The sequence below is a fragment of the Fukomys damarensis genome, unplaced genomic scaffold (genome assembly GCF_012274545.1).
Source record: "Fukomys damarensis isolate Sample0158 unplaced genomic scaffold, DMR_v1.0_HiC HiC_scaffold_8, whole genome shotgun sequence".
Lineage (NCBI taxonomy): Eukaryota > Metazoa > Chordata > Mammalia > Rodentia > Bathyergidae > Fukomys > Fukomys damarensis.
In genome coordinates this window covers 785,716-798,120 of record NW_022900920.1, presented here as the reverse complement: position 1 = coordinate 798,120, position 12,405 = coordinate 785,716, and the positions used below count along the sequence as shown (strand labels likewise).

The window sequence follows — 12,405 nt, the reverse complement described above, 5'->3', positions numbered from 1 at the left end:
CACAGATGTCCTGCCTAGAGTGCGAGTCTAGTTCCATGCTGCCAACTGACTGCCTTTTGTGTGTGTGTTTTTAATCCAAGGGATTTAAAATTGGATGTTGTAAGGTCCAGATCATATCACCCTAATTGCTCCGTGTCTGAACTGTATTTTTTTGGGGGGTGGGGGTTGAGACAGGGTCTACTATGTAGTTGACTGACCTGGAACTATGTAGCCCAGGTTGGTCTCGAACTCACAGCAATCCTCCTGCCTCAGCCTCCCCAGTGCTGGGATTACAGCCGTGGGCCACCACACCCACCTTGTTTGTTTTTTTGTTTGTTTGTTTTGAGACAGGGTCTCACTATGTAGTTGAGACTGACCTGGAACTATGTAGCCCAGGCTGGTCTTGAACTCAGAGATCCTCCTGCCTCAGCTTCCCGAGTGCTGGGATTACAGGCATGTGGTGTAAGACTTAAGTGTCACTTTTACTCCTGGAGCGTGAACAGCCAAGAGGCTTCCACGATGCTGGGCTCAGAAGCTCAGCGAGGCTCCAGGAGCTAGTCGCACAGCGAGAGTCACCCAGGAAGGAACATACCAGGCAAGTTGGCAAATAGACCTTTATTAGTCTGGCCAGACGGCACTCCCCAAGCCAAGTAGCTCAGAGAGGCGGCTAGCTCAGAAACAGAGGCCATTTTATATAGGGCTTAAAACTTACAGGAAGAGGACAATGGCAAAGAGTCAGTTGATCTGAGCTAGTGGTCGTCATGTACTAATGATCAGCAGAGTGATTATCCATTGTTCCATTTACAACCTAGATCATCATAAAGTTCAGAACATTCAGACTACAGGCATGCAAGGAGTGGCGTGACCTGCGTTGGGTCTCTGTGTTCACTACAGTTTCCACCTAGTTTCCCAGCTACTCCAAAACAGCCGCCTAACAATTCACAATCATTAGCTATCCTATAAGGGATGGGGGGAGCGACAGTCTCTAGGTTGTTTGCTGGTCAACATGGAGTCGCTCTGGTTCAGTCAGACTCCTACAGTGGGACCACACCAGGCCTAACTGTATTATCAAACAAGATGTAAAGCTGTTTGAGGCCAGAGAGGCCAAATCTTTTACAATGTGCTTAAATAGCTATCAACTAGTTATGTGAGCTTTGTTATTGGGAAAACATACCTGATACCTGCAATTAAAAGGTTTATTTTTTTCACAGCTTCACTCCATAGCCAGCTGGCTCTAAGGCATGTCTGTGGCAGAAGGGTGTGAGCAGGGCATAGCAGAGCCTATCACCCCATGGCCCAGAAGCAGAGAGCTGACTAGATAGAATCTCCAAGATCATTCCCCCAAGACCAACTTCCTCCAACTTGGCTCCACCTCTAATAACACATTCAGCAAATGCCCTCGATCCAATCACCTCTTCAGGAGTCTGTTAATCCAGTTAGACTGACAAGATTAACTTGACACATGGTTCAAAACCACCCCAGTTCAGGACAACTTGCCCTGTCCTGAAATGCTAGTTCTTTTCCTTAAATTCAGCCCTGATGAACATTGTATATTAATTCTCCTGAGGGCTATTACTAACCACTGGCACAGTGCCAAGGCAAGTGACCATACTTACAAGGCTAATTTAAAAAAATGCTTTTTAGGGGATGTAAATTCATAACATATTTGTACAACCCTGTTAAATTTTATCCTTTAAAATGAATTCCATCTGCTAAGGTTTAAATTGACTTAAGTAGCAAATATTTATACTAGACAGACCATTACTCACGATTGTTCCCTCTCATATCCCTTGATCACTTTGTTCCTTTCTCTAGAGATCAGATTTTTCACATTTTCTCAATTTAATAATAGAACCTGCAGTCCCTAACTTACAACTAATTTTAAGTTAAAAAGGCGGGCCAGGGATTTAGCTCAGTGGTTCCACTGCCTGCCTCACAAGCACAAGGACACGAGTTCAATCCCCAGTACAAAAAAAAAAAAAGATTAAGTTAAAAAGGCAACAGTATTGTTCCAGTACTGAGGCCAGTACTTTTGTTGGCTACAGTGCTAAGGTTAGAATGTACAAAGGGACAAATGTAGCTGTATTTCCATCTCTGTACCTCTGAGTGAATACAATCATGATGCCAAGGATGGAACTCAGTAGTGCCACACTCGCCCAGCAAGCACAAAGTCCTCAAGTTCAATCCCCAGTACAGCAAAAAAAAAAAAAAAAAAAAAAAAAAAAAAAAAAAAAAAAAAAGTAAATACAATCATAATTCCAAGGTTGACTTATATGACTCAATGTGCTGCAAATTACAGGTCTGTATTTAAAACAAAACCACCAACGCCATTTTAGTGAAAACTAGTTTTATTTTAAAATTAAGTGCATAGCACTCATCTAATTCCACTGGTGTAGACTTTAGCACCATACTATTTGCAATTAATGTCATAACACAGGTACATTTTGGTTTGCAGTCTGTTCTTGAGTAGTGTTTATTTAAGTGGACTTTGGTTAAGCCCTTATACATATCATTAATCTCTTCACAGTACACATTTAATCATGGTCCAGTAATCTCAAAAAACAAAAACACTTGACTAATCAATAAATTAAACAAAACAAAACCCATACAACTTCCCTCCTCTAACAGTTGTGATTTGTATTTATATTGAGACCTATTTTAAAAATGGTTCTGGTTCTTCAACCATCCCACCCCATCCTGGGTATGCAGCAACTGTAATCAATTATTTTATTCTACCCTCCCTAAAGATTCCAGTGTTCTTTAGTTTTTTAAATATAAATTGGGAAAGCATTAATAGGCTTTTAAAAAAGGCATATTTTTCTACAACAAGAATGACATATAAACCAATCAATAAAAGCATTTGACAAGACATTAAATTACCACAGGCACTGGTCGTTGTTTCAAGTTAGGATTTCTATCCCAATATCTCACATTCATAGCATTACTGAGGTAGTTAAAATACTGAAAATTGGACTGGGTTCTATGTGAATGTGAAAGGTGTATTATTTCTTATAACCTACTTTCCTTCCAAATAATTCAAGTTTGCTTAAGGTAAGAACTATTAAAATCCAATTAGCAGCCTTTTAAAAGAGGGAGAGGATACTTTCAGAAAACAATTTTCACGCTTGAACACTGCAACAAGTAGGTGTTCTTACCTGAGTGGTTTTTGTTTTATTTACCACACTAATAAATTCACCTCATGCCCTAGGTACTCCAGGTAGGTATAAAAGTTATTTTCTTTTTTAAGAAAGGGTATTTCTCTAAGAACTCATGCTGTCAGAAGCCATCCAACCCACATTCATCCACTGGAGCTGTCGGCATCAGTCCATTACTGTGTTTAGCCCCTTACCTTCTTAACAAAGGCCACTGGCTTGATTACTGAGACTCCTGCTGCATACCCACATCTTTAAAATAAGTTTGTCTTCAATGCATACTGTGGTGGTCACCTATCTGCCATGCAGATTTTCTATTCAAGTGCTATCTTTAAAAACACACAAACAAAATAGACACAGCTTACTAATTTTTAAGCCAGATAACTTCCCTCCACTAAATCTCTTCTCCCAGATAAGAGCACAATGTATAATTTACCAGTTATGACATGTTTTCCTTTTAATCCCCCCTGTAATGTTTTACTCCTTACTTGCCCTGGCTGTAACGATTACTATTGCTGTTCTTATTCATTACCAGTACAGTGAAATGTTCCCGGGCAGCTATGGGGCCAATCTAATGAAAGTGACTACTGAAATTTAGTGATCAGCACCCTTGCCTGCTTAGACTGACTAGCTGGATTTCAAGGTTGCTTATAAAACCTGTCTTTCATATACAAAGTGCTATTTAGCACAACCTGAGTATTACCCTGGCCATCTTCCACTCCAAAATAAACCTATGCGACTTTATTTCTGTACTGATACTTTACAGATACGTCTTCTCTTGAAAAAAAATTTTTAAAGAGTACTATCAAATCTGAGTATAAATCAGATTGCACTGAGAAATGCAAAACTTATATAAGTATTATGAATCATAGGAACTACCACTTCATTCTGTGCTACAATATTATGTTCTCATTTGAAAAGTATTCTAACCTGTTATAAACGTAGTTCACACTATAACATTTCCAAAGCATGTTGCATTACAGTTAAGTGTAGTTAAGTGTTTCCAAGTAGTACAAATTCCCTGAGTTAAATGTGTTTTAATTCTAAAGACTTAAGGTTAATCACTTAGGGAAAAAAACAAAACAAGCAAACAAAAAACCCCAAAAATTATGACCATGATTTCGATATGAGATCTACTACACCCCTAATTTTAGTACACAAATCCAGATACCTATTATTTATGATAGGAAAATTATATAGCATAATTTGAAAAAAAATTTAAACGCACAGTTGGTATAGCACATCAACTTAAACTTGTCAGAAATTCATCTGTAGCTCAAAAGTAAAATTCAAAACTGAATTTAAAAAAAGGATCTCTTCAAAAATTAATACTGTAACTTTCCTTCATAAAAGACTGTTTGGCAAGTCCACAGATAAACATGAGTCTCTGACATATAAGTGAACATAAGGCCCAGAGCCTACCACAGGTCAAATCTCAAAATGGCAAGCTGGAATCTGTCCTAATTTTCTATTGAATATTTTTGAAATAGTTGGACCATCAGCCAGGCTTGATTGAACATTTCTGTCACACAAGGATTCATTGTGACAAGATCTGACAAATACATCGTTAAAATGTTTGCCAGTTCTCCTAGGTGTTCATGGATTTTGGATTGATATTCAGTCTTCCTGGTGCTGGTACTTGAAGATTTCTGATGTTTTTTGGATTCCTTTTCTTCTGAAGCCAAGGTTACAAAAAGGATGCCCCCAACCTTGAAGTCACAAACAGTCTGGGTCAGTTTTTGCCTTCACACACCATCACCTTTCAAAGCATGGAGTAATACAAGGGTAATGTTCATTAATCTGATAGCTCCGGTTATAAGAAACACTCAGACAGGGCTTAACTTCTACTGGAATTGCCAGGGACATCCCAACACCAGTCTGCACATGCCCAAGGCCCTGAACACTAGTTTGGAAGCTTGCAGGACACGTCTGTAGTGTGTAAGAGGAGGTGTGTGTGGTAGATACAATCTGCTGGCAGCTGGGTTGCTCTGATACTGGATGGCGGTACTGCAGTGAGGTTTGTTGAGTCTGATGGAGATATTGAGGCTGCTGAAAGTGAACTGGCCGTGAGGGCTGAGAGGCTGTCTGGAACACACCTATTTGTGCTGACTGAGGGCCTGCCTGTCCTCTCTGTTTGTTTGCTTCTTTCACATCATTGTCATGAGCACTGAAATATGGAAAGAATGGAAACAACATTAATTGAGAAAAATCTGTAAGAAAGTTCCACCTCCACCTCTTCAACAGCTGATTCCATAAAATCCCAAGAACACCAAAGCCTCCATTATATCTTTCTAGGTTGGGAGATGTATCCACACATTTGAGTATGGCTGCCACTCCTGAAACATCCAGGTGACTCTTGAAATTCAAAGATGTAGAAATGGGACTGGGACAAGATTTGCCTGGATTGATTTAAGAAGAGTTATGTACCTACAGACATACAAGAACAATTATTTTCTCTATCATGCACCTAGACTCATACTAGCAATGACAACTTCTAAGTTGTTAAGGACAAGGGGAGCATCCCTCCACAAAGTCCTGCTCATACAGTGGGCTGCTCACAGCAGCAAGCAGCGGACAGAGGTTAATATCCTAAGAGTGCTGTGCCTTTTAGAAGTAGTTTTCGGTACTACTTACACATGAAGAAAAATGTTAATGAGAAATAACAAACATAAGAACAAAAGGGCTTACATCAATAGCCGTTCAATACACTGCACTAGGAAATCCCACGAATAAGCAGTAAGACGATGTAGTCTTGTAGGCCACGTTGGAGAAAGTCGAAGTATAATCCTCGAAGAAGCCACACATGCAGCAGCTACTAAAGAAGGTGCATAATTTAGAAAGGCATAATCTGTGGAGACACCAAAAGTGAACTTAAGCAACAGAACACACAAGTCAGAAGCACGTAAGTCACTTATAGGTATTCACATCAACTCACCTTGTAGAGACACTTCTAGGAAGTAATCTGCGTATTTAGCCATGTAGAGTTTAGTTTTTTCCAAACATATCATTGGCCAGCCATCATGAAGATCTGTCTCATGTACTGCTTCAGAGAGATAATACTCGATGAAATGGGCAGCTGTTGGAAGGCAGAGGTTCCACTGAAAGGTTTCTAATAGTAACAGTTCCATATGTAGCAAATTCTGTTTTGTTAACACTAGATTCATATTAGTCATACAACCCAGGCTGTTGAGCTGCTCCAGCTTAGGCACACTATCTTCTTTTTCTTCAAATTTACCTTATAAGAAAAGGGGAGGTGATGGAGAAAATGTTAAGCCAGTGACTGTTAATAGGTCTAGTCAGTTAAATGGGATTTTGTCTTACTGTCAGGATTTAGATTCAAAAATATTCTTTCTCCTACCTTACTGAGATAGAATTGTGCCAAAACTCTCTTCTGTTATATATTTGTATATGTTTTCTTTCCCAGTACCACTGTCCTCTGCTTATCCGTGTCCTCTGAAAATATGCTTGGGATATGTAAACATTTTGATTTGTGTTCTAAAGTATAAAGGTAATAGTCACATGTGCCAAAAACAAAATAGCTTTGTCAAATCTCACCTGCTAATTCAATTCAGAAAGTTTCATTTGTGTGGGTAGGTTGTAGTGGGTGAAAAAAAGTAATTATTTTAGAGTAGAATATAGTTTAAATAATTTAAAATTACAACTTTACCTGAAATAAAAATAATTAAGCTTCAAGTGTTTCATCTTAGTGTATTTTCAGCATAATTCCAGGGAGAGAGAAAAGAGATCTGGGAGTGGGGGAACTGGTGAATATCTTAAACAAGCATTACAATTCTATACCAAACTCCATACCCCTCTGCAGAATTCAAAACAAAAATCTACTTAAATCTGAGACAGGGGAAGAGACAGGCTGATTTTCTATCTTCTTTTAAATTCCCTTACTCAAAGCTAATTAGGAGCAAAGACCACTTGACAGCTGAATTTCATTATCTGAAGGCTTATCTTTTCAACACTCTATATAAAGTTTTTATTATGCACAGCTGAAGAATAAGATTTCCTCTCCAGCCCTAGGAAAAATGTAATGCTTATCTTACACTTTGGTTTCCAAATAAGCATTTTACTATGTATAAAACTGGTGTTTTAGCTATTTCTGTAAATTATAGCTCCAGAAAATTCAGAAGATATCAATTACTACAGTATTAGATTTTCCAGATGCAGCAATAGAACAAATAGTTGCCTTCAAGTCTTCTTGGGTCTTTGTTCCACGGTGGTTCATGGAAGAACAGAAATTATACTGGAAGCCTTCTACTTACCAGTATTGTGTTCTACTTTTAAAACAACCCCATCACAACTGTAGATTTCTCAGAACAGATTTTGCACTTATCCTTGTTCATAACTATCATTATTAGAATATTTTTAAAAAGTACACTGAGAAACCAAGCTTCCCCGTAAAATTTCCCTTCTAGAAGAGATGGGTTTGTATCACACTTTAAAGTTGCTACAGCAAATAAATGGCAGAACCCAGGGTCACTCAGTGCAGATGCTCAATGTGTAGGTAATGGTGCCACAGCCAGTGGTGGTCTGCTCAGATCCTGGGGCTGGAGAATACAAACTGCTTGCTGCCTTGTGCTTTGTGTAACAAGTGGAACTGGGACTGAAGGTTTTGTCTCTGATGCCAGGAGATTCTATGGCATCTCTGGAGAAAAGGTGACTGGAGAAAAACCTAAATTTAAAGGACAGCAATGTCTTCCTGCTCCAGAGGCTGAACTTCTTTGGATCTAAACAATTCTTTCAGCAAATAATGCTGCAAATAGGAGATGATCCAAAATTTACATCCTTTAGACTTTAAGAGTCCAGCTATCCCTTCTCAGTTCAAATCACATAAAAGATGAATTCATAACTCTGACCAACAGTATATATTCACTATAGCTGAAAACACTGAAGCAGTCTTTATGACATAGTTATCCAGCATCATCACTAAACAGATAAAAGAGGAAAGCCACTGCTCTCAGTATAACAGAGTGAAGAGAATGACCTAGGAATTGGTTTAGGCTCTCTGGATGAATCATTATGGCTTTCAAAGCACCCTGGCATTTGTGTAGCAGCAACAATACTGGCAGTGAACTTCAAAAGAATACTGTAAAAATTAATGAGTTTATGTCATGCTTGAAGTTCCTTTGAAGAAACTAACACACCATAATTCACCATAATTCAAGGATGTTTCATATTATCTTCTTGTGACTTACAACATCAAAAATAAAATTGTAAAGGACCAATTTCACAGCTCAAGAAACAAAGATAATGAGGTTGGCCAATTTATTTAAAGTCAAGTAAGTTCAATCAAACAAAAAATGGAAGCCGAAAGGAAGACATATGTTTGAATTCCTAAATCTGTCTTTCCAAACCAAATACTGTAACAGATTATAGGGGGAAACTACAAGATTGATAGATTTCTATATCTTCATGTATGTGGTAAGTATTCAGCTATCATAAATGTGAAAGACTTTGGATACTGATTTGCAAAGTTAAAAATAACTGCATAAATAACCACACCAAACTCTAATACAGACTTAAATTTTTTGAAACTCATTATATATGATATATTCAGCTGTATGGATATTAAAGAATATAAAAAAGCATGTGTGATAACATCAGTAAGTGCCTGCTTCCATGTCTATAGTTTTTATTATATTTAATGTTATATGTGTATTTTTAACCTACTTATCCATAAAGATACACACAGGTCACAAAAATCAGCTTCTTCAATTGAAAGGAAATACTGGAAGCAATGTGATTATATTGATAAAGCCCCAGACAGGAAGTAAGGGCACAGGAAATTCCTATCAGCTTCCCAGAAAATGAAGAGTCAGAAGCCATAGAAACAAAACATCAGGTTTTCTTTCCTTTTGAAGGAATGTTCAGATCAGCCATGGAAACCAATACGTGTTCAAAATCAGCAGTGAATGGTGGATATGTGGTAGGGAAGATTTGAATACTGAGTAGGGCACGGATCTGATAGGACTGTTACTGTTGCCAATCCACATTCAGCTCTTTCATTACTAAGTGGGAAAGACGCCCTTAACACTAAGAATCCTCCCAAATTTCTAAGCCCCTAGTCTAATGGAAAAATACATGAACAGGAAAAGTTAACTCAGAAAATAATCTATATTCATTAAAATTTAAGATGCAATTCAAACCAAGTGAGTTGCAATTGTCCAACTAACAAGACAGTACAGTAAAAAGTTATAATAACCCAGTGTTAGGGTTAGTGAACAAAGAGATACAAGCACTTATTACAAATTGTTACCACTAAAAGCCTATGATTTTCACTTTTGGCTTTACTCAATTTCAAGACCATTTCTCAGTTATATAAAACTGTGCACAAATTACCAGAAGTCTCATCTCTAAAACTGGTTCCAAACTCTCAAATTTAATGCTGGCCACAGAAGCCAAGGAAGCCAGGTTTTATGAAAGAATCAAAATATAAGAGTTTCCCTGGAAACTGGGTCCATTTTAGAATAAGCCAGAACCTATGGGATAGTAGCCAGGCTAAAGATTAGAGAGCAGCTTATAGGGAAGTTAATCCTTACAATGCTAAGCCATTTATGATTTAATTTCTAAGTGATTTTAAACACATCACCCTATTTGATCCTCACAATGTTGTAAGGCAAGGGTTTTTATTTCCACTTTACAGATAAATAACCTGAGACTCAAGGGTTGTTGAAATTTACACCATTGTTGATTCCAGTCCAGAAAAATCCATCGTGACAGTCCCTGACCTAAAACACTACACACTGCTCTCCAGTGGGAGATAGTGTAGGCCCTTTCTTCCTACCTCTAATAGTGCAGATAACAGGCAGTTGGGTATTAGTTCTTGGAAATTACAAGCTATGCCGTGTCTTTAGCCAAACTACCAGTAGCTATGAGCTACTCTTCACTTTCACACTCTACAATACCCATCCCAAAGTAGGGAGGAGTTGGGTGAGGGTCAGAACACACAGATCAATCCTTCTTTGAGGAGAACAGTAGTATCTGAATGTTTATGATAAATAATTGGATAGCTGCCCTTGTTATCTAAAGAAGATAAAATGTGAGAATGGAAGAAACAGAGAGAATGAATTCCACAAATTTAAAACAGGTACCAGACACTGAAAACAGGCTATCAGTTTATATAGCCTTTTTTGCTGCAGTTATAAACTCAGCTCTTTCAGTAATAAGTGATAACTCACAGCAAACAGATCTAAAGCCTCATTATAGAGAAAAAGCTTTAAAAACTACTTATTATTATATAGATTAAACCAAATAATCTTCACTAAAATAAACGGATCACAACTTAAATGGTAATACATAAGTTAAAGAGAAGACCAACACTCCATTCCAATCAACCTATGGTAGTTCAAAAAACAAATTCCCCTCCTTCCAGTTGTGGATATTATAGGAATTCGGCACCAATGCCAACACAGTGACTAAAATTCTTATTAATCAATCATAGTCTTCAGCAAACTTTAATAGTGACATGTCATTTATGAATATCTATTTTAGTAGTCTCTAATTCATTTGGTAAGTTTTTAGTAAAGTTCAGTTGCAAATATAATTCAGCCTCTGAACTGACTGCACCATGCAACTATTTCATAGTCCAACAAAATGAGCCTGCCCTTCGGCCGGCACCATATTTTAAGAACCACAGGAAGAACGTGTGGGACCTCGTAGTGAAAAAATAACAAGGGTAGTCACAGCAGACAAAAAATTTACTTATTAATAATGATCCCTTGGGCTGGGGATTTAGCTCAGTGGTTCTGCCGCCTGCCTTGCTAACGCAAGGACCTGAGTTCAATCCCCAGTACAAAAAAAAAACAAAACAAAAAACCCCAAGTTTTTAAAAATAACCTCACATATGTCTATTTCCACTGCCTTTTTATTATGAACTGATTCTATAATGGACAATAAAGTCATTATATTTGTGGATTCTCTCACATATAACCCTTCAAGTATAGTTTTCCCAATCTTACAAAAACTAATAGGCCTTGAAGGACTTCATAGCCAGTGATGAAACACATAGGGTATTTTATACATGACTTATGAGCATGAAAGTTTAATTAAAAATTAAATTAAAGGTTAATTAAAAATGTACAAGCATTACCTCTCTGGCTTCTGGGCAGAATAGAGGCAGATGTGTCTGGTTCTTAGAGGATACTAGATTGAAAGGAAATGGAGATCTTCAGGAAGTACATTAGTAGTATTCTGCTAAGAATTTGGCTCAGACTGCATGGGATAGAACTGGATGATGAAAATAGAATAGTGATTATGTCTAGATGAAGGTTTTAAGTACTACATTAAGGAGTTCCTACCGTAACCCACAAGCAATGGGAAGCCATCACTACAGCTATATTTATTTGCACTTTGGTTCTACAGGAGATTTAAAATAACCTACAGAAAGATATTCAAGGGGATGAAATAAGCAGTTGAGATCATCAGATCATAAGAATAACAGTAGGAAAAATAAAATCTAACTGAAGATTAGTACCAGAAATGATCACATTGGACTTCATTTGATTTTGGGTTTATTAGAAGTCACAGCACAAAGATGTTTTAGAAAGAGCCTTGGTGCTTTGCAGTAAGCAGTGTCTGGATCTCAATCCTCCAGTGAGGTCAGAAGTGAAAGCTCTATACTGACAAATCTACATACTACTTTGAAAGGTACTTTATAAGGACATGGATAATATAAAAACTGTGTTATCTACCTAATTTCGATATTAAATGCAACCTTTTTACATTACTAAAAAAAAAAAATTCAGTTTTTTTTACTTGCCCTCTCTCTTCAGTGAGGGTACTAGCAAGCAATGAAAGGAGTTATAGAAGATGTTAAGAGAAAGAGGCACCAAAAGGCCTAGGTACACTCTGTATTATATAACACATATGGCTGTATTAGTTGGTTTAATACACAAGCAAAGATTTTCACAATGATAGCAGTTGCACATGAACTTTCAGTTCATTCAGCCAGCCTGTCATATACTCAATAGAAAGTATTCCAACAATATAAAAGTATGCCTTTACAGCAGTTTCTCAATTTCAACTCCACTGACATTTTGAGTCAGAGAACTTTCTTCTGGGGAACTGTCCTATGTATAAGCTGTTTAGCAGCATCCCAGGAATTTATGTATTAAACCCAAGTAGCATCCCCCCAGGATGTGACAACCAAAAATATCTCCACACAATGACAAGTGTCCCCTGTGAAACAAAACTGCTTCTGGTTTTCTTTTTCCTTTCTCTCCCTCTTTTTTAATTTTTTTTTTTTTTTTTTTTTTTTTTTTTTTTT

At 37.5% G+C, this 12,405-nt stretch overlaps 1 protein-coding gene across 4 annotated transcripts in view; it reads right to left on the bottom strand.

The window, feature by feature from the left end:
- Positions 1–2,371: 2,371 nt before the first annotated feature.
- Ccnj (cyclin J) overlaps positions 2,372–12,405 on the bottom strand; it is a 17,880-nt gene continuing 7,846 nt past the window's right edge. For 2 of the 4 annotated variants that reach the window (XM_010620867.2, XM_010620868.3), the window contains exons 4-6: positions 6,067–6,366; positions 5,820–5,979; positions 2,372–5,298 (exon numbers count right to left, since the gene is read on the bottom strand). In XM_010620867.2, coding sequence (XP_010619169.1) covers positions 4,887–5,298; positions 5,820–5,979; positions 6,067–6,366 — 872 coding nt within the window. In that variant the 3' untranslated portion in view covers positions 2,372–4,886. The remainder of the gene's footprint in view (positions 5,299–5,819; positions 5,980–6,066; positions 6,367–12,405) is intronic. The other 2 variants (XM_010620869.2, XM_010620870.2) reach the window with 2 other exon arrangements.